We start from the raw sequence: 20,674 nt of genomic DNA, 5'->3' as shown, positions 1-20,674 counted from the left end.
CATCTTGCCTGTTCCCCCGCCTTTATCTGCACCCTTCGAAGCCCTGACCGGCAGTTCCACCATGTCCCACCCTCGCTCGCCCCGTGCCCGGGGGATCCCCGCTCCTGCCGGACCTCGGCGCCCCGAGCGGGAGCAGCCCCCGGCGCAGGGCAGGGGTGGATCTTGCTGCCCAGGGCCGGGCTCTGAGCGCCCGCTGCATCCACGGGCGCTCGCAGCCCCACGCGCGGGCTCCTGCGCTCGCTCCCTGCGGCACGGCCGGAGCGCGGAGCAGGCGCCGGGGACCCCGCGCTCGGGGCCGGCCTCGCTCCGGCGGTTCCTTCGCGGTTCCTACCCGGGTCGCCCCGGGGTCGGGCCCCGCGGCCGGGGCTTGCGGGGAGCGGAGCCGCCTGCCCGTGCGGGGCGGGGAGGGCGCTGCGGGGGGCGGCGCGGGGCTCCGCAAAGGGCAGAGCGGCCCCCCCACCTCCCACCGCCCCGGGGCGGGGGCGAAGCCGCGGAGGGCGGCGACAGCGACGGCTGCGGGACCCCCCCGGGGCCCCCTCCCCTCTCACCGGGCGCTCAGCGGCGCGGGCATCGCCGCCGATGGCCGCCGGGCGCGGGAGGCGGCGGGGGCGGCACCGGGCGAGCACACAAAGGCCCGCGGGCGGGGCACGCCGGGAGCTGTAGTCCGCCCGCCCCGACACCGGTACCGGTACCGGCCCCGCCGCGACACCGGCCCCGGTCCCGCTCCCCCCGGCAGCCCCGCCGAGCCCGGCCCGCTGCCGGGGCTGCCCCCGCGGTGCCCCTCGCCCGGCGCGGGGGCTGCTCCCTCCCGTGCCCCTCGCGGGGCGGCCGCCGGGGCCGCGGGGACCGCAGCAGCTCCCCGGCCGTGACTGGCCCCGCGGCTACGGGAGGGGGGTCTGCTCGGGGGCGCCTCCTCCCCTCCTGCCTCCTCCTGCACCGAGGGCAGTGCCTGGACGTGGGGCAGGGAGGGAAGATCCCCGGGGAGGACACTGAGGCAAGGGAATGCGTGGGGAAGAGCCAGCAAAGGGGATGCTCTTGTGGGGGCAGCATGCTCTGAGCTCTGCGTGCCCTCGTGGCCAAGAAGGCCAACGGGATCCTGGGGTGCGTTAAGGAGAGCATCTCCAGCAGGTCCAGGGAGGGGATCCTGCCCCTCTACTCAGCGCTGGTGAGGCCACATCTGCAGTATTGTGTCCAGTTCTGGGCTCCACAGGACAAGAGGGATGTGGAGCTGCTGGAGAGAGTCCAGCGCAGGGCTACAAGGATGATCAGGGGCCTGGAACATCTGCCCTGTGAGGAGAGGCTGAGGGAGCTGGGCCTGTTCAGCCTGGAGAAGAGAAGGCTGAGAGGGGACCTGAGCAGTGTCTAGAAGTACCTCAAGGGAGGCAGTGAGGAGGATGGTGCTGGCCTCTTTTCACTGGTGGCCACCGACAGAACTAGAGGAAACGGCTGGAAACTGAAACACCAAAAGTTCCACAGGAACTTAGGGAAAAATTTCTTCCCAGTGAGGGTGCCAGAGCCCTGGAACAGGCTGCCCAGAGAGGTTGTGGAGTCTCCTTCTCTGGAGATCTTCAAACCCGCTTGGACGCAGTCCTGTGCCACGTGCTCTAGGTGACCCTGCGTGTGCAGGGGTTGGACTGGGTGACCTCGAGAGGTCCCTGCCAACCTGCAGCATTCTGTGATTCTATGATTCTATGATACCCAGCTCATGCTCATGCTACAACATCACAAGCCATGGCAGGAGGGCAGGCCAGCTGCCCCAGGGTGACCGTGGGCACCAACACACTGTTGATGACCACGTTGTGGGGCGGGAATAACCTTCCCACCCGGCCAAGCATGTAGAGCTCCAAGCTCATGAGCACACCGGTGTCACGGGCATGGCCAGTGCCGCCCACGTCAGCCTTTGTGAAGTGGCCACCAGGCCCTGTGGGACCACAGAGCAGAATCACAGAATCACTGAATGCTGAAGGTTGGCAGGGAGCTCTCGAGGTCACCCAGTCCAACCCCTGCACACGCAGGGTCACCTAGAGCACGTGGCACAGGGCTGCGTCCAAGCGGGTTTGAAGATCTCCAGAGAAGGAGACTCCACAACCTCTCTGGGCAGCCTGTGAGAACCTGCTGCCATTTGCATCCTGCCCTCGGGGCACAAACGGTGGGAATGTCCATGGCATCGATGGCCCCGCGCAGTCCGGTAGCCCATTTTCTGCAAGGTGGCCGATGTCTTGGCAAGGTTCTTGGTGGCCACGACGCGCAGGTAGAACCAGCCCCCCCAGGACGTGGTTGCAGACCTGTCACCAGCAGCCCCACCGCTGTGCGGGGGCGGGAGGTGGCACCCGGCGTGGGGCCCTTCCCAGGGCAAGGGCCAGGCGCTCCTGCGCGGGACGAGCTCCGGACCCGGCTGTCCTGGTGCTTCCACACGGGACGAGCTCCGGACCCGGCTGTCCTGGTGCTTCCACGCGGGACGAGCTCCGGACCCGGCTGTCCTGGTGCTTCCACACGGGACGAGCTCCGGACCCGGCTGTCCTGGTGCTTCCACGCGGGACGAGCTCCGGACCCGGCTGTCCCGGCGCAGGGCCGGGCCGGGCTCCTCGCAGGGCTCCGCGAAGCTCCGTCTCCGCAGCGGGAGGTTCGGCAGCCGCTCCCGGTGGCTCCGTGTCGGGGCCACCGGGCGCTCCCGCCGCGCCGGCCGGTGCTCGCGCTCGTCCCCTCCTCCGAAGGCGCCGCTGTCCGCCCAGCTCCGCGCCCGCCGACACCGCAGGAAGGCCCGGGAGGACGTGGAGCGGCCCCGGCGCCTGGAACGAGCGGCCGCCACCGGGAGCGGCTCCTGCCGCGCGTCCCCGCCGCGAGGCCACGGGAAGGGACGGCGCGAGCAGCGGGCGGGGAGCCTCGAGCGCGGGCTGCCAACCGCCGCGAGCACGCGCGACCCCGCCGCGATCCCCGCGCGACCCCGCCGCGATCCCCGCGCGCTCTCACCCGGGCGGGGCCGGACCGGGACCGGGGCAGGACCGGGACCGCCCCGCGCCGCGGGCGGAAACCGAGCGCGCGCTGCGCCCCGGGGCATTGCGGGAGCTGTAGTCCGCCGGGCCGGGGGGCTCCAGCCGCCCGGTCCCGGTACCGGTACCGCCACCGCCCGGTGGGGACCCAGGCGCGACACCACAGTGAGGGGCGCGGGGCCGCAGCCAGGCGGGGAGCGCCGGGGGCACCGGGGGCTGCTCCGGCTGCTCCTGCCCTCGGCCTGGGGCAGCGCAGCCCAATCCCGTGTGCGGAGCCCGGGATCTTCCCGGCCCCGAGCTCCCCCATTCCGGCTCTCCCGGGTGCTCCCTGCTCCCAGCGGGAGGTGCCCCACGGTACCCGGGAAGGGTCCTCTGTCACGGAGCCCCCCAGCCCCCTCGAGAGGATGTCCCAGGGCACGAGGCTGCTGAGAGCCGCAGGGGCCGGGATGGGGGTCCTGCCCGCGCCCCTCGTGCCCCCTAAGGGGAACGACGAGGGGAGAAGCCCCCTGGGCAGCAGGGACCTGCGCCCCGTGCCAGGCCCTGCTCCAGCGCCCGCCGGCGCGGGCAGGACCGGCTGTGCCCCCGGCGCTGCAAGAGACCACGCTCCACGCTCCATCCATCCCGGCTGGCTTTAAGCGGGATCCGTGACAGGCAGCTGGGGGGACATGGCCCTCCCGGGCACACAGGGACCGACACGGGGGCACAGAGCTAACGTGAAGGGGCCAATGCCCAGGGAGGCTGGCCGGGGTCTGGACGGTGAGGGCAGCGTGGCCTTGAGCGCCTGTCCTGGTGCCGTGGGGACACACAGACACGGGGGACAGCCCGGCTGGCAGCTGGCAGGACAGGGACCCCGTCCCGCTGCAGGGGAGCTCCCGGCCTCGCTCACGGGCAGCCCAGATCCGGCTGGAAGTCCGGTCCGGTGTCACCTGGCGCGTAGGTGTCCTTGTCCCCCTCTCCGTGCGCCTGCTGGTGCGAGAGCAGCTGGCGCTTGGAGCGGAAGCCCCGCGGGCACTCGGAGCAGGCGAAGGCCTTGATGCGCCGGTGCAGCCTCCGGTGCGTGATGAGGTTGGCCTTGTTGCAGAAGGCCTTGTCGCAGTGCGCGCAGGCGAAGGGCCGCTCGCCCGTGTGCACGCGCTGGTGCGTGAGCAGGTTCACGCAGCGGCTGAAGCTGCGCCCGCACTCGGCGCACGTGTGGCAGCGCTCGGGGCCGTGGCTGCGCAGGTGGATCACGAGGCTCTCCCGCCAGCTGAAGCGGCGGCCGCAGCGGGTGCAGCCGAAGGGCCGCTCCTCGCCGTGCGCCGCGCGGTGCCGGCTCAGGCTCGCCTCATCCTCGAAGCGCTCCCCGCACTCGGGGCACGTGCGGGGCGCGTGGCCCGCGCGCGTGGCCCGGCGGAAGCGGCGCCCGCCGGCGCCCGCGTGGCCCGCGCGGTGCCGCAGCAGGTCCCCCTTGACGCAGAAGGAGCGGCCGCACTCGGCGCACGCGTGCCGGCTCCGGCCGCGGTGCTTCTTGTGCGTCAGGAGGTTGTGGCGGTGCCGGAACTGCTTCCCGCAGGCCGCGCAGCGCAGCGGGGCCGCGGGGCCGCGGTGCAGGCGCTCGTGCGCGCGCAGCGCCGCCCCGTCCTCGAAGCTCTGCCCGCAGGCGCCGCAGATGAGCAGCCCCGCGGCGCCCGCCCAGGCGCCCGGCTTGGCCTCGCGCCAGCCCGCGCGGAGCGGGGGGCACCCCAGGGCCGCGGCCCCCGGCGGCTCCCGGCGCCTCTGCGGGGCGTCCTCGGGCGGCTCCAGGGCCCCTCCGGCGCTCCCGGCCCAGCCCGCTGCGGAGCGGACGCAGGGAAGGCCGGTGGGACGGGGGACGACACCGTCCTCGCCCGGCACGGGGCAGGCGGGGACGCAGCCGTCCCCACTCCGTGCCGTAACTTGTGGATTGTCCCCATTCGGGGTCTCCCCGGCCCCACGTCACTCACCGGTCCCCAGGGGGTCCGGGGCACCCCTGTGCCGCTCTCCTCCGTCGCAGGGCTCCTCTTCCTCACATTCCATTTTGCGGACGGGCTTGGACACGGTGCCAGCGGATCCTGAGGCACAGGGAGCGTCGGGCCGTGGAACCCGGTGCGGGTTCCTGCTCCCCGCGTGCCGCAATGTCCCTCCGCGGGCCCCGGCCCCGTCCTCACCCAGGCAGGCCACCAGGTCGTGGTTGTCCATCATCACCTCCTGGTAGAGCTCCCGCTGCCACCCCGCCAGCAGCACCCACTCCTCGGGGGAGAAGTAGACGGCCACGTCCTCAAAGGCCACGGGCGCCTGCGAGACAGAGCGGGGCCTGCAGCGTCCCGCGCCCCCCGAGACGCTTCCCGGCGCGCAGGGATCGCACAACCACGGGAGCAGGACGGCTGGAAAAGACCTTCAGGATCATCGAGCCCAGCCGTAAGGACGAGCAGGGCCCGGCTGGGGCTGCCCCACAGCTCAAGCCGGTCCCCAGGCGCCCTGGGCCCTGCAGGGCCTGGCACCCGGGCGTCCCCCGAGGAGGGGACCCAGAGGAGGGGACGACGGGCGCGTGCGCGGGGCCGTCGCGGTGCTCCGGGGCCGCCCCGCTGGGTGCATCCAGCTGCAATTCCCCATGGGAGCATCCCGAGGAGGTACCGGGCACGGAGCGGGCAGTGCCCGGGGCTGCAGGCGGCTGCAACCGCAACGCCCGGGCTGCCAGGGAAGGGAAAGGGGAAGGGGGATCCCGCCGTGTCCCCGCACAGCGCCCGGCCCGGCGGCTCCGCTCCTGCCGGGATCACCCGCTGCATTGCTGCTCCGCTCCCGCTCCCGCTCCCGTTCCCACCGGGATCACCCGCTGCATCGCTGCTCCGCATCCGCTCCCGTTCCCGTTCCCACCGGGCTCACCCGCTGCATCACTGCTCCGCATCCACTCCCGTTCCCGTTCCCGTTCCCACCGGGATCACCCGCTGCATCGCTGCTCCGCTCCCGTTCCCGTTCCCACTTCTGCCGGGATCACCCGCTGCATTGCTGCTCCACACCCGCTCCCGCTCCCATTCCCACCAGGATCACCCGCTGCATCACTGCTCCGCTCCCGCTCCCGTTCCCACTTCCGCCAGGATCACCCGCTGCATCCCCGTTCCCGTTCCGGCCGGGCTCACCCCCTGCATCGCTGCTCTGCTCCCGTTCCCGTTCCCACTTCCTCCGGGATCACCCGCTGCATCCCCGCTCCCGTTCCCGTTCCGGCCGGGCTCACCCGCTGCATCACTGCTCCGCTCCCGTTCCCATTCCCGTTCCCGCCGGGATCACCCGCCGCATCCCCGGGCCCGGTGCGAGCGGGCGGGCCCAGCCGGACCCGGCGCCGCCTCCCGGGGGGGACACGGCGCGCGCTGCGGCCCCCGGAAGGACACGCGGGGACGGGGCGGAGCGCGGGGCACCGGGAGGGGCGGGAAACGGGAAGCGGCGCCGGGCGGGGGGCGGCGGGAAGCGGCGCCGGGAGGGGCGGGAAGCGGCGCCGGGAGCAGGGAGCGGCGGGAACACCGGGAAGCGGCACCGGGAGCGGGGAGCGGCGGGAGCACCGGGAAGCGGCACCGGGAGCGGGGAGGGCCGAGAAGCGGCACCGGGAGCAGGGGGCGGCGGGAGCACCGGGAAGCGGCACCGGGAGCAGGGGGCGGCGGGAGCACCGGGAAGCGGCACCCGGCGCGGGAAGCATCGGGCACGGGGAGCCCCGGGAGCGGGGAGCAGCGGGAACCGGCAGCGGCTGCGGGGAGCAGCAGGAGCCGACACGGGGAGCACTGGGAGCGGGGAGAAGCGGGAACCCGCACCACGAGTGGGGACCCCCGGGAATTGTCACGGGGAGCGGAGGTGGCGGCAGCGCCGGGTCCTGGGGCTGCGCTGGCCGTAGGGAGCAGCGGGACGGGGGAGCGGCGGGAACCGGGTCGGGAGAGCGGCGGGAACCGGGAGCCCCGGGATCTGGCACCCGGAGCGGGACCCGGCACGGGAAGGGGGAGCCCTGGGCTCCGGGAGCATCGAGCACCGGCACCGAACACGGGGAGCACCGGGGAGCTCTGGGAGCCGCCCGGGCACCGGGGGCTGCTGGATCCCGGGAGCCGGCACCGGGCGGACCCCCGTGTGCCGTCCCCATCCAAAACCAGCAGCGACGGGAGCGCGGCCCCCACGCCGGACCCCAAGGGGGGGTGGCGCGTGTCATGTGTCACCAGGCCCTGTTGGGGACACGTCTGAGCCAGGGAACACGGGGAGCGGGTGGTGCTGGGCGGCAGGAGCCGGGCTCCAGAGGGGTCCTCCGCCACCTCCAGCCTCTTGCAGCAGCCGAGAGGACCCCGGAGCCGCTCGCCCGGGCAGCGCCCAGGAGCCGGCGCCGGGAGGGATCCACGCGGGAGGGATCCGTGCCCGGAGGGATCCACGCGGGACGGATCCGTGCAGGAGGGATCCCCACGGCGGCCCCGCTCTGCCCCGGGTTGGGGCTCGGGCTCTAAGGGGCCTCGGCGCCCGGGCTTTGCTCTGTGCCCCGCAGCATCCGGCCCCGCTCCTGGTGCTCCCGGTTCCTCTGGCTCTTTCCCGTAGTCCCGGCTCCGCTCTTCCCGCAGGGCCCGTTTAGCTGCTGCCCAAACCTGCCCCAAGCAGGGCCAGAAGCAGAGGGCAAACCCGGGGCGGGCTGTGCAGGGCTCCCCATGGGTGTGATGAGCTGGCCGTTCTCCAGCACCGTGTCCCGGCAAAGCTGCCTCTGCCCCGCTGCCAGCCCCCTCCTCAGCATCCTCGACCGTCACCCGCTCCGGCAAAACCGGCGGCTCCAGCTCAGCCGGTCTGTCCTGGAGACCTCGGGGGCAGCCGGGGCACCCACGGTCCATCTACAGCAGGACTCGGTGTCCCTGAGCAGGGGTGGCGGGGGACACGGGGGTGGCGGGGGACACGGGGGTGCCTGGGGGACACAGAGGTGCCCAGGGCAGTCACTGGGCAGGGGGGCAGGACAAGGGGGAGCTCCAGGGCTCGCGGAGGTGCCCGGAGCTGCGGGCACCGGGTGCCCATGGCCGGGAACACAGAGCGGAGCCCAGGAACCATCTGCCCGGGCAGCAGCTGCCCGTGGGCTTCCCTCACCAGAGGAGGGGAAGGAGGAGGATCCCTGGGGTCCGTGCAGGGCAGGGAACGGGAGACGTGGCAGGACGGGGGCTTGGGGCTGCCGAAAACCCGCCTGGAGCCCCGGAACCCCTCACCCGGGCACCCCCAGTCATGCCGGTCCAATTGAACCAACCCCCGAACGCCCGCATCCCGGGATGGAGGAAACGCAGCGGAGCTGCTGCCGGCTTCCCGGGAACAGCCGGGCTGCGGCTCCCCCCGCAGCCCCCCGGCTTCTCCGTGCGTCTGGGAGTGATTGAAATCCCAGGGAGACCCCAGGACTGGGGATTCCTGGCGAAATTCCCGGAGCGGAGAGGAAGCCGGGCCTGCAGGCAGCAGATGGGAGCGCTGAGCTCCGGCAGCACCAAGGGAAGCCCCACGCGGCGTGTGGAGCGGGGAGCGCGGAGAGGGGGTCTGCGGAGTGGGATCCGCTCCCTGTGGAACGGGGAGTGCGGAGAGGGGCTCTCTGGAGCGGGATCCGCTCCCTGTGGAACGGGGAGCGCAGAGAGGGGCTCTGCGGAGTGGGATCCGCTCCCTGTGGAACGGGGAGCGCGGAGAGGGGCTCTGCGGAGCAGGATCCACTCCCTGTGGAGCGGGGAGCGCGGAGAGGGGCTCTGCGGAGCAGGATCCACTCCCTGTGGAGCGGGGAGCGCGGAGAGGGTCTCTGCGGAGTGGGATCCGCTCCCGGTGGAGCGGGGAACGCAGAGAGGGGCTCTGCGGAGCGGGAGCTGCTCCACGTGGCTCCTCACAGCCGCCTCCGCAGGCTGCGAGCGGCTACCAGACACGTCCCAGGGCCACTGGCTGCAAAGTGCCCCCCGTCCCACATCCCGTGCCTTTTCCTGCAGAAGACGGGGGACGTTTTGCAGGGCCTATGCAAGTGCCGGGCGCCCACCGGGACCCAGGCCCACATCCATCGTCACGCGCAGGAGGAACCGGCCGAGGAGGGTTTTCCTGACGGCTGGCGACCGTGCTCGGCCTCTGCGCTAGAGAACCGGCTGCTTCAAGGCCCGGGGAGACGCGTTGAGCTGCTCCCCAAAGCAGAACCGGGGGGTTTTGCTCTCCCAGGGGCAACGCACGGGCCCGGCTGCTCCCGTGAGCGCTCAGCGCGTGGGACTCGGCACAGCAGGTAGGGAAAGACACTGCAGAGCCTCCCGCTCGGCTCGGAAAGGGAACGACCCCCCGGGCGCCCTCGTGCCTCCCCCACGTGCCGTGACCCCGTGCCGAGAGCGGCTCGGCAGGGCGAGAAAGTCGCAGCAGAAACTGGGACAGTCGGCCCAAGAAAAGCAGCGCGGCCGCCTTTCCCAAGGCTTTTCCAGGGCGGCCCCGGCTGCGCCGCGTGGGCTGGGGACGAGCGGGTCCTCGAGGAGCCGCTGGGTCCTGCGCAGTTCTATTAATACCCAGCGTGGCGCCGGAGCGGGACGTGCTCCGCTTTGTGCCGGTCATTACGGCCGTTTCTGTGTCAGCCCCGGCGCCCGGGGGGGTTTTTGGGCTGCCCTGGTTGGGCCGCGGTGCCGCGGGCGGCAGCTCTGACACCCCCTGTGTACCCAGGGCTCCCGGTGCTGCAAACAGCCCCCGTTTCCCCTCCCGCCTTTGGGACACCTGCAGGGCTCTCCCAGGGACGGTTCCGCGGCGGGACAGGGCACGTCCAGCAGCCCCCGGGCGCCACCGAGGACCCGCGCCGGGTCCGTGTCCTCCGCTCGGCGCTCGCTGAGCACCCCAAACGCAGCCGGTGTCCCCGCAGCCCGTTTTCACGGCAATGAGAACATTCAGGTTAGAGCAGCTAATGCAGAGCAGCGTGTTAACGCAGGGAGGGCTGCAGGACCCCCTGCCACCCCGTCCCGCATGGCCGTGCTCCGTGTCGCGTCCCTACGGCCCTGGCTGTCCCGTGCCGGGCAGAGTGGGTGTCCCCTCTGTCCGTGCGGCATCTGAGCCCCAAAGCACCCAATGCAGCTGAGATTCCTGCAGGGAACTGCACAAGGGCACTCACTGCAGGGTCACCAGATGCCACGGTGAGGGTCCCCAGGACACCGGCGGGGGTTACAGGGACATGGCCCTGGCGAGGCCCCTTCCCCGATGTCCCCGGCCCCTCTCCTTGCAGCCCCCTGCCCGGGGCAGCAGCCGGGCAATGTCACGAGCTCCTGCAAAACGGGATCCGCGGAGCGAAAAATGGCTCGGCTGGCTCAGAACCCTCGGCCGGGTATTTTTGGAGAAAGGTCACGCTGCCGGGACACCCTCGCTGCTGATCCCAATTAACCCCTGGGTAATTAGCTCTCTGCAGAAGAGGAGGTTTCATTGTGCGGGTGCCAGGAGCGACAGAGAGGGCAGGTCTTGGAAGGATGCCCGGAGCGCCCGCGCTGCCGCACCGGTGACGGCCCCTCTTGTGCCAAAGCGCAGCCCCCCACGCTGGTGGCACCTGCAGGACCGTCACCGCCTGCGGACAAGGGCTCTGCGGCCATGCGGGCTGAGCGGGGAGCCCTGCAGGGTCTGGGGAGGTGCAGGGAGCCCTGCAAGGTGCAGGGAGATGCAGGGAGATGCAGGGAGCCCTGCAAGGTGCGGGGAGCTGCAGGGAGCCCTGCAAGGTGCAGGGAGCTGCAGGGAGATGCAGGGAGCCCTGCAGGGTGCAGGGAGATGCAGGGAGCTCTGCAGGGTGCAGGGAGCTGCAGGGAGCCCTGCAGGGTCTGGGGAGGTGCAGGGAGCCCTGCAGGGTGCAGGGAGATGCAGGGAGCCCTGCAGGGTCTGAGCAGGTGCAGGGAGCCCTGCAGGGTGCAGGGAGATGCAGGGAGCCCTGCAGGGTGCAGGGAGATGCAGGGAGATGCAGGGAGCCCTGCAGGGTGCAGGGGCTCCCGCCGGCGCCGCGGGCAGATGGAGCCGCTTCCCTCCCACAGCCCCGAGGGGTTCCCCCAGCTGTGCTGCTTTTCCAGAACGGTGTAAATCAAACACACGCTCTGCTAGACCCAACGGTGCCGTGCGCTCCGCTGCCGTGAGCAGCCCCTTCAAGCAACGCTTCCCAGGAAGGTCCTCCCGGAATTGCGCAGAGCTTCCCTGTGCTCCCAGGGCTGATCTCGAAGGATGTTCATCGCCCGCGACGTGCCGGGCTCTCGCTGGGAAGGGCCAAAGCGGGGAGCCCCACGCAGGCGCTCGGCCCCGCAGGCGCTGCCGCAGGGGAGGCTGCAGCGGTCACCTAAACGCAGCGCACACGGTGGGATCAGAACCCTGGGAAAGGCTGCAGCGTCCTGGAGCGCACGGGCAGCGGGTGAGCCTGGCGGGAGCCTCCTGCCGTGCTGCTGTTTGGATTGCAGGATTCCCAGGGAATCGCGCACGGGCTGGGGTCGGCAGGGACGCTGGAGACGCTCTGCTCCAAGGCCTCGCTCCAGCCGGTCCCCTGGAGCGGGCTACCCGGCACCGTATCCGTCAGATCCGGAGCATCTCCAAGGACGGAGGCTCCACGGCCCCGCACGGCAGCCTCCCCCAGTGCTCAGCCCTCCGCAAAGGAAAACACAGGGAAAAACTAAATATAGGTAGTGCTGAGCAATGCGGAACCCCTTCCCAAGGCAGGAAGCCCCCGGGAGCGCCAGCACCACGTCTGCAGGCTCCAAAGGGCAGCTTTAAAACGACGCCGTAAGCTCAGTTTTAGAAGTACCCGAGGTACAAGAGAAGGTGACGACGACAAGGAGGAACCAACCCCGCTCCACGCAGCCTCCTCCGGCACAGGTACCGCCGCCGGCGGCCGCATCTGCGCGCGGTTGTTGCAGCCTGCGGCGCTGTCACCATCCGTCAGCGCGAAGGGCCCTGCAGCGCTCACGGTGTCAGCCCTTCGACGTTCTAATAACCCCTTCTCCTCCGCCTGACAGTCGCAAGGTTTGCTGGAGTCTTCTTTAATTTTGGAAGGGCATGAAAACAAACACATTTTTTTTCCCCTTATAAACTAGAACAGGTTTTCCGCTAATAAATATGATAAAGTTCTTGGAATAAACATAACAGAGTGGCTGGAACATGTTTGCAAGTTTGCATACATGTACAAACATTATATTCATGTTTTGCAAATCGCATTATCATCCATCTCCCCTTTACGCTAATTCTTCAAAGCCTTTTTTTTTTTTTTCTATTTTTATTCCCATCTGTGCACCAGATAATCCTTGCTGTGATCGTGAAGGGGAAGGATGACGGCTAAAGGAACAAGGATCTTGCAGATGTCTAGTACGAAACACCACAATCGAAACACCCTTTATGAAACCCCCTGTTTTGGGAAGCGGCCGTTCCCTTAAACGTGCTGCTGGTCCCTGCCCCATCGTCACCAGGGAGCAGCAGTCGGGTCATGCCCGGGGGACAGACCAAAAGCGAAGGGGAAGGGTCGAAGTCCAGAACAAAGCAGATGGAAACAGAATAAAAAGCAAGGCAGAAAGTCACTGCTCTGACGTTTATTTCCATGTTCAGCCAGCTCTGGAGAAGCACAAGCATTTCTGATCCCCTTTTCCCAAAGGATTCGGAGCTGGGGAAGCGCGGAGGGGAGCGGGCTGCAAGGCCACGCGTCTACGACAGCCCCTGCGGGCCGGGGGCACCTGGGGCTTCTCGGGCGAGAGAAGAAGCTTGAGGAAGATGCTGTGCGGAAAACCTCGCTGTGGAGAACTGAATGTCCAAAAGGAGACAGAGGAGTCCTAAAACTTCATTCGAATAAAGGGAGAGCCCACTGGGCATATTCCTGTGGGGTCTCTCCAATTGCTGGGGGACGCAGCCCCGCTTTTATCCCAATTTCCCGACCGAGGGACGCACTCTCCTTTTCCCCATTGGCCAAGGTACTCAGCAGTTACAGCCTTCCCGGCCGCCTACACCGAACTCCGGCCTCCCGCCATCTGTTCTCACCCAAGGCCACCCAACTCCTTTGTCCCCCTTGCTGAAGAATGTGGGGGAATTGCCCTATTTCCCTTTGCAAAGGCCCCATCTCGTTGCAGATGGCTCTTTTTGTCCCACTCACTCATGGCTCCGCTCAGTCTCCCCTCCTTTTGTCCTGCTTTTCAGCCAGATTGTGGGGAAATCCCCTTATTGGTGAATACACAAACTTGAGCATTCTGCTCAATCACGAATTCCTGTCCCCGTTTTGTTACTCTTTGGGGCAAATGGAAGCCTTGGCCTTGGCCCTCCCACAGAGGGGCCCTCCCACAGCCGCTCTGCGTTGTGGCTGATAACGGAACACCAACGCAGTGACCCCCTGCTCACAAGCTTTATTTCCCGAGGACTCCCCTGATCCTGGACAACCTCTTCCTCGCAGAGGTTTTTATCGAACAGGTTTTACCCAAACACGTTTTTAAATGCCCGCCGCACCGCGGGCCAGGCCGCGTTGCCATGGCGACAGGTGCCGCTCTAGCCCGCACCGCGTCTCTATGGCCCCGCCGATGGCCTGGGAGCGGCGCTGACCATAGAGCGGCGCCGACCGTAGAGCGGCACCTCGCGACCCCAGCCCGGGCCTGCGCGTGCGCACTGACGCCCCCTGTTGCCATGGCGACCCCCGCATCCTGGGCACAGGCCGCGATGGCCGGTGGGGCCCTGGGCTGTGCTGGGGGCCGCGGAATCGCCATGGCTGGAAACGACCTTCAGGATCGTCGCGGCCAACCGCAGCTCCTTGATCCTGAAGGTTGTTCCCAACCACAGTGATTCCTTCATTCCAAGGGTCTCATCCGCACGCTTCTTCAGCACTGCTGGGGACGGGGACTCCAGCACTGCCCTGGGCAGCCTGTTCAGCGCTTGACTGCTCTTTCCATGCAGAAATGCTTCCCAATGTCCAACCCTGGAGGTGCAGGGACACCTCCATCACACACGGACATCTCCATCACACACGGACACCTCCATCACACACGGACACCTCCATCACACACATGGATACCTCCATCACACACGGACATCTCCATCACACACGGACACCTCCATCACACACACGGTACCTCCATCACACACATGGATACCTCCATCACACACATGGATACCTCCATCACACACGGACACCTCCATCACACACGGATACCTCCATCACACACAGACACCTCATGGACACAGGGAAGCCCTTGGGATGAGACCCCTCGGCAGAGCCGCGCGCCGCCGTGCCGCAGCGCCTGTGCCAGCGGCTGCCACCAGCTCCCGCGGCGCGCCGCGTCCGTGCAGCGCTGGGAACAGGGCTCGGGCAGCGCGAGCAGGGATTTGGGACAGGCCATCTCCGCAGGGGACCCTCCGGAGCCGCCTGTCCCGGAGGCGGAGGGGACGGTTCCCTTGCGGAGGACGGGAGGATCCGCATGGAGCACGTGCGTGTCCCACTTCAGGGCGCTTCCCTGCCTCTCCTGCCGGGATGCCTGGCGCATCCGTGTGGGACGCGGTGGAAATTTCCATCGGGAGCGCGACAGAAAAGGAGCTGCAGCTGACGGCAGGAAGCGTTTTAATCAGCTCTGTCAGCTGCAAAAAAACCCGTCAGGCGCTCACAAGAGCAGCAGATCCGAGTTCTCGGCTCCCCCCGAAGTGCTGGAGCGCTCCGGCGATGCCGGCGCTCCCTCGCAGGCGGCACACATTCCGCACACTTTGAGCACCGTTTCGGCCCCATTTCAGCCCCGTTTCGGCACCATTTCAGCCCCGTTTCGACACCGTTTCGTTACCGTTTTGCTCCGCTCCCCCTCCACGGAGCGCAGAACGTTTGTGCTCGCTCAGAGCAGTGTCAGCTCCCTGCCCGCCGCCTCCCTCCCGTCCGCAGCGGGATCGTTCCCGGCACCGCCGGAGCTCGGGAAGGGCCTTGGGCACCCGTGCGGCTCCGGAGCCGCGGGACGCCCCACGGGCACGGAGCGGCGCCTGCCGGGGGCTTTCCCGAACGGGAGCTCCCGGGCACGCGGCATTCCCAGCGGGGACATCCCCTCCGCTGTCACCCCCCTGTCCCTGCCGTCCCTGTGCGCTCCCGGTCCCCGCGCGGATGCTGCTTCACCTCGGAGCCCCCTGCCCTCGCTGCCTCCCCGCTCCCCTTTTTGGGCTTTTTTTGCACATTTCGCCGGCAGAAGCTGCGAGCGTCGCAGCCCTACATAGCGCCGCGCGGTGACACCGGGCTCTGCCTCCGCCTGGGCCTTTTCCTGCCGATCCCTGTCGTCACCTCAGCTCACATGTCCCCGGGCGGCAGCGGGGACGTGGGGACGCACAATCCCCTCCTTGGGGAACGATGCCGCTCGCTCCGACACACTCGGCTGCCGGGAGCGATCCCATTTCCCGCAGAAACGGCTCCCGGCTGCCCGGGGGCCGTTCCCGCTGGCCGCATCCCACCAAGCCGGCCTCGGGCAGGTCTCCGCTGCGGCACGGCCGTTCCCGGTCCCGTTTATCCGGCCGCGGTGCCGGACAGGTCTCCGTTTATCCGGACTCAGCGCTGGGGCCGGGTGACCTCCCCGCAGCTGGGGTGACGTGGGCATCATGGGCATCCCGGGAATCCCATCCACATGGGCATCCCGGCCACATGGGCATCATGGGTATCCCAGGAATCCCATCCACATGGGCATCCCGGCCACATGGGCATCATGGGCATCCCGGGAATCCCATCCACATGGGCATCCCGGCCACATGGGCATCATGGGTATCCCAGGAATCCCATCCACATGGGCATCCCGGCCACATGGGTATCATGGGTATCACGGGCATCCCGGCCACATGGGCATCCCGGCCACATGGGCATCCTGGGCATCCCGGCCACACAGGCATCCCGGGAATCCCAGCCGCATAGGCATACCGGCCGCATGGGTATCATGGGTATCACGGGCATCCCGGCCACACGAGCATCCCGGGAATCCCAGCCGTACCAGCATCCAGGACACTGGGAGCAGGGACAGCCACCGTGGGGAAGCACTGCAGGAGCCGGGGCGCACCAGGCCCTTTCCTGCAGCATGCCAGGATCATCCCTGTCCCTCAGAGCTGGGCTCATCCCTATTCCTTGGAGCTGGGCTCATCCCTGTCCCTCAGAGCTGGGCTCATCCCTGTCCCTTGGAGCTGGGCTCATCCCTGTCCCTCAGAGCCTGGCTCATCCCTGTCCCTCAGAGCCGGGCTCATCCCTGTCCCTTGGAGCCGGGCTCATCCCTGTCCCTTGGAGCCAGGCTCATCCCTGTCCCTCAGAGCCGGGCTCATCCCTGTCCCTTGGAGCTGGGCTCATCCCCGTCCCTTGGAGCCAGGCTCATCCCTGTCCCTTGGAGCCGGGCTCATCCCTATTCCTCGGAGCCAGGCTCATCCCCGGTCCCTTGGAGCCGGGCTCATCCCTGTCCCTCAGAGCTGGGCTCATCCCTGTCCCTCGGAGCCAGGCTCATCCCTGTCCCTTGGAGCCAGGCTCATCCCTGCCCCACGGAGCCGGGTTCATCCCTGTCCCTTGGAGCCGGGCTCATCCCTGTCCCTCAGAGCTGGGCTCATCCCTGTCCCTTGGAGCCAGGCTCATCCCTGTCCCTCGGAGCCGGGCTCATCCCTGTCCTTCGGAGCCGGGCTCATCCCTGTCCCTTGGAGCCAGGCTCATCCCTGTCCCTCGGAGCCGGGCTCATCCCTGTCCCTCGGAGCCCGGCTCATCCCTGTCCCTTGGAACCGGGCTCATCCCTGTCCCTCAGAGCTGGGCTCATCCCTGTCCCTTGGAGCCAGGCTCATCCCTGTCCCTTGGAGCCGGGCTCATCCCTATTCCTTGGAGCTGCGCTCATCCCTGTCCCTCAGAGCCGGGCTCATCCCTGTCCCTCAGAGCTGGGCTCATCCCTGTCCCTCGGAGCCCGGCTCATCCCTGTCCCTCGGAGCCAGGCTCATCCCTGTCCCTTGGAGCCAGGCTCATCCCTGTCCCTTGGAGCCAGGCTCATCCCTGTCCCTCACAGCCAGGCTCATCCCTGTCCCTTGGAGCTGGGCTCATCCCTGTCCCTCAGAACCAGGCTCATCCCTGTCCCTCAGAGCCGGGCTCATCCCTGTCCCTCGGAGCCAGGCTCATCCCTGTCCCTTGGAGCCGGGCTCATCCCTGTCCCTCAGAGCTGGGCTCATCCCTGTCCCTCAGAGCCAGGCTCATCCCTGTCCCTCAGAGCCGGGCTCATCCCTGTCCCTCAGAACCAGGCTCATCCCTGTCCCTCGGAGCCAGGCTCATCCCTGTCCCTCAGAACCAGGCTCATCCCTGTCCCTTGGAGCCGGGCTCATCCCTGTCCCTCGGAGCCGGGCTCATCCCCGGTCCCTTGGAGCTGGGCTCATCCCTGTCCCTCGGAGCTGGGCTCCGTCTGCCCCCTCCGCAGGGAGCCACACGGGAGCACTCCAGGGACACAGTGTGTCACTGTGAGCCGGGTGGCACCACCTGTGCCCACTGCAGCCCTGGTCACGTAGGACAGGTGGGACCAGCACATGGAGCAGAGGGATCCCATGGGCAGAGTCCCGGGAAAGGGCTGGCACCAGAGCCCGGCCCTCAGCCGGCTTCGTGCCCGGGATGTTCCAGAGTCGGCTGCGGTGCCGGAGGCTCCAGCTCCGGATGCCCCTGGAGCTGCTGCAGGCGGGGAGGGGACTGGAGCAGCTGGTGAGCCGGGTGGCAGGACAGGCGGGGACAGATGGGGACAGATGGGGACGGCAGCGGGACTTGTGGGAAGAAGCAATGGGATGGATGTGGCCTGGGGTATGGGGACACACAGGGATGGGGACAGGGAGGGGGTGTCGGGATGGACCGGGCTGTTGCCACCGCAGCTCAGCGTGTCCTGGGGACCCTCAGCCCCATCGGCACCGGAGCGGCCGTGAGGGCCGCCCTGGGCGGCTCCAGGAGCGCCCGGAGCAGCACCGGGTGCCACGGCCACCCATGGCCCTGCCTGTCCCGTGCAGCGTCTCGGTGCCGTCACCCATCTCGGTGCCACAGGTGGAGGCGGACGTGGCCCTGGGAACGGAGCCCTGGGTTGGCGCTTCCCATGGGCACCGTGTCCTGCTGCGGTGCCGGTCGCTGCCACGCCAGGCCGGAGCCTCGGGAGCTGCAGCTCTGCCCCACGGCCGTGCCACCAGCATGTGGCTGGCGGCCACACCGCCAGCGTGTCCCCATGGGCCGTGCTGGCATCTCCGCAACCCCAGCGTGTCCCCATGGGCTGCGCTGGCATCTCCGCTCCCTGCACCACATGGGCTGCACCAGCATCGGTGCCGCAGCCCGGCCGGCCAAGGGGGCCGGTTAGCGCGGGGGGCCGGCGGGGGGTCACACAGGACCCAGCCCCACGCAGGGCGCGGGGACCTGGGCGGCGCGGGGCTGCTGGTCCTCGGCAGCGCGAGGGCGTCAGTCCTGCTGCTGCGGGGGGTCCCAGTCAGTGCAAGGGTCCCTGTCCCGGGTGCCGCAGGGGTCCCGGGTGCCGCAGGGGGTCCCAGTCAGTGCAGGGGTCCCTGTCCTGGGTGCCGCAGGGGTCCCGGGTGCTGCAGGGGTCCCGGGTGCTGCAGGGGGTCCCGGTGCTGCTCCCGGGCTGCGGGGGCCCAGTCCCGGGTGCTGCAGGGGGTCTGGCCCTTAGCGGTCAGGGTGTCCCATCCTGGGGTGCAGTGGGGCTGGGAGGTGGGGATGCACCCCCGGCAGCCAGGATCGTCCCTGTCCCTCATCCCTCAGAGCCGGGTTCATCCCTGTCCCTCAGAGCCAGGCTCATTCCTGTCCCTTGGAACCAGGCTCATCCCTGTCCCTCGGAGCCAGGCTCATTCCTGTCCCTCGGAGCCAGGCTCATCCAGCCCGGGCCCTGGTCCCCAAAACGCTCTCAGTGTCCCCCTTGGCTCTCAGTAACTCCCTGTCCCCAGTGCACCCTGGTCCTCGGTGTCGTCCTTTGGTCCTCATTGTCACCTAACCCCCAAGAGCACCCTGACCCCTGGTGTCCCCCCACCAGCCCTGGTGTCCCATGGTCTCCTGCACGTCCCAGCCCTCGCTTTCCCCCCGGCCCTCGGTAAATCCGGGTGCCCAGAGCCCCCCAACCCTCATGGTCCCGGCCCAGTCCTCATCCCCCCCCTCGGTACCCGCCGGTCCCCGGGGCGCCCCAGCCCTCAGTGTCACCCAATCCCCCCACTGCTCCCACCCATCCCCGCACGCGCCCAGGCCCTGGGTGAGGGGGTGGCCACCGGGTCCCCCGGGCCGGGGATCCCGCTCGTGCCCAGCAGGACCGGGGGGCGGTGGAGCCGGGTCCCCCCTGCTGCTCCCGCACCCTCCGGACCCGGCGCGGTGAGAGGGGGCGGCCGGGGGGGCGGCCCTGCCCGGGGACACCGGGACGGCCCCGTGTCCACACGGGGACCTGCGCGGGGCAGGAGCGACAGGAGGGACCTGAGTGGGACAGGGGTGACAGGAGGGACCTGCGCGGGACAGGGGCGACAGGAGGGACCTGTGCAGGGCAGGGGTGACAGGAGGGACCTGTGCGGGACAGGGGTGACAGGAGGGACCTGCGCGGGACAGGGGCGACAGGAGGGAGCTGAGAGGGACAGGGGCGACAGGAGGGAGCTGAGAGGGACAGGGGCGACAGGAGGGACCTGTGCGGGACAGGGGCGACAGGAGGGACCTGTGCACGGCAGGAGCGACAGGAGGGACCTGAGCGGGACAGGGGCGACAGGAGGGAGCTGAGAGGGACAGGGGCGACAGGAGGGACCTGTGCGGGACAGGGGCGACAGGAGGGACCTGAGCGGGACAGGGGGTGGCCGGGAGGGACCTGAGCGGGACAGGGGCGACAGGAGGGACCTGAGCGGGACAGGAGCGACAGGAGGGAGCTGAGAGGGACAGGGGTGACAGGAGGGAGCTGAGCGGGACAGGGGGTGGCCGAGAGGGACCTGAGCGGGACAGGGGTGACAGGAGGGACCTGTGCGGGCAGGGGGCGGCCCGGCCGGCCGGCGGCAGCGGCGGCGCCTGAGACCCGCCCCCCGCGGGACCCCCCCGGGCAGGTGCGAGGATGAAGAGGAGGCCGAGGCCGCTCTGCGTCTGCCGGGGGCACCGGGAAGGGGGCATCGGGTGGGACCCTCCGCGCTGCGACCCCCTCCTCGCGGGGGAGCCGCCCGCGCCGTGGCCCGACCCGGCCCGGCCCGGCCCGGCCGTTATCTCGCCTCGTCCCTGGAGTTTGATCGCGGCGAGGCCGTAAATAGCGGAGCCTCCGGGCGGGGGGAACGGCCGGGCGGCCGCGGGGCGCCGGTTTCTCATTAACCAGGGGGGGCGGCCGGTCCTGCCGCCCCCTCCCGAGGGAGCCCCGCGGCTCCCGCCCCCCGACGGCCCCCCGGGTCCCCCGGCCCCCGCGCGGGGCGGAGCGGGGCGCGGCGGGCGGAGCGCGGCGGCGGCGGCGGCGGCCGCGCAGGTGCGGGCGGGCGCGGGGCGGGGGGGCCCGGCGGGGCCGCAGGCCGGGCCGGAGGGCGAGCGCGGGTCGGTGCCCTGCGGCGGGAGCGACGCGGGCCCGGCCGAGCCCCGCGCGGTGAGTGCGGGAGGCGGCGGCGCGGGGGCTGCTCCGCGCGCGCGGCCGGGACGGCGCCCCGGGGACCGCGGGTGCCCCGTGCGGCCCGGCCGGGGTCGCAGCCCGGGAGGCCGGAGACCCCCGCGCGCACGGGCTGCGCCGAGGGGCTGTTCTGGCTCCCGGGGGGCGGCATTGGGCTGC

General features: G+C 69.8%; 2 protein-coding genes across 2 annotated transcripts in view; both read right to left on the bottom strand.

The window, feature by feature from the left end:
- The window catches only part of LOC148595673 (uncharacterized), an 80,035-nt gene extending 73,938 nt beyond the window's left edge, over positions 1–6,097 (bottom strand). Inside the window, exons 1-4 of the mRNA XM_088519982.1 lie at positions 6,074–6,097; positions 5,156–5,282; positions 4,952–5,059; positions 3,944–4,801 (exon numbers count right to left, since the gene is read on the bottom strand). Coding sequence (XP_088376108.1) covers positions 3,944–4,801; positions 4,952–5,059; positions 5,156–5,282; positions 6,074–6,097 — 1,117 coding nt within the window. The remainder of the gene's footprint in view (positions 1–3,943; positions 4,802–4,951; positions 5,060–5,155; positions 5,283–6,073) is intronic.
- Positions 1–20,674, bottom strand: part of LRRC61 (leucine rich repeat containing 61) — a 275,533-nt gene that overhangs the window by 61,816 nt on the left and 193,043 nt on the right. The window lies entirely within an intron of this gene.

Source organism: Tinamus guttatus, unplaced genomic scaffold (assembly GCF_059628265.1).
Source record: "Tinamus guttatus ecotype Peru unplaced genomic scaffold, ASM5962826v1 Tinamus_guttatus_pri_ptg000078l, whole genome shotgun sequence".
Lineage (NCBI taxonomy): Eukaryota > Metazoa > Chordata > Aves > Tinamiformes > Tinamidae > Tinamus > Tinamus guttatus.
This window is presented reverse-complemented; position numbering and strand designations above follow the sequence as displayed.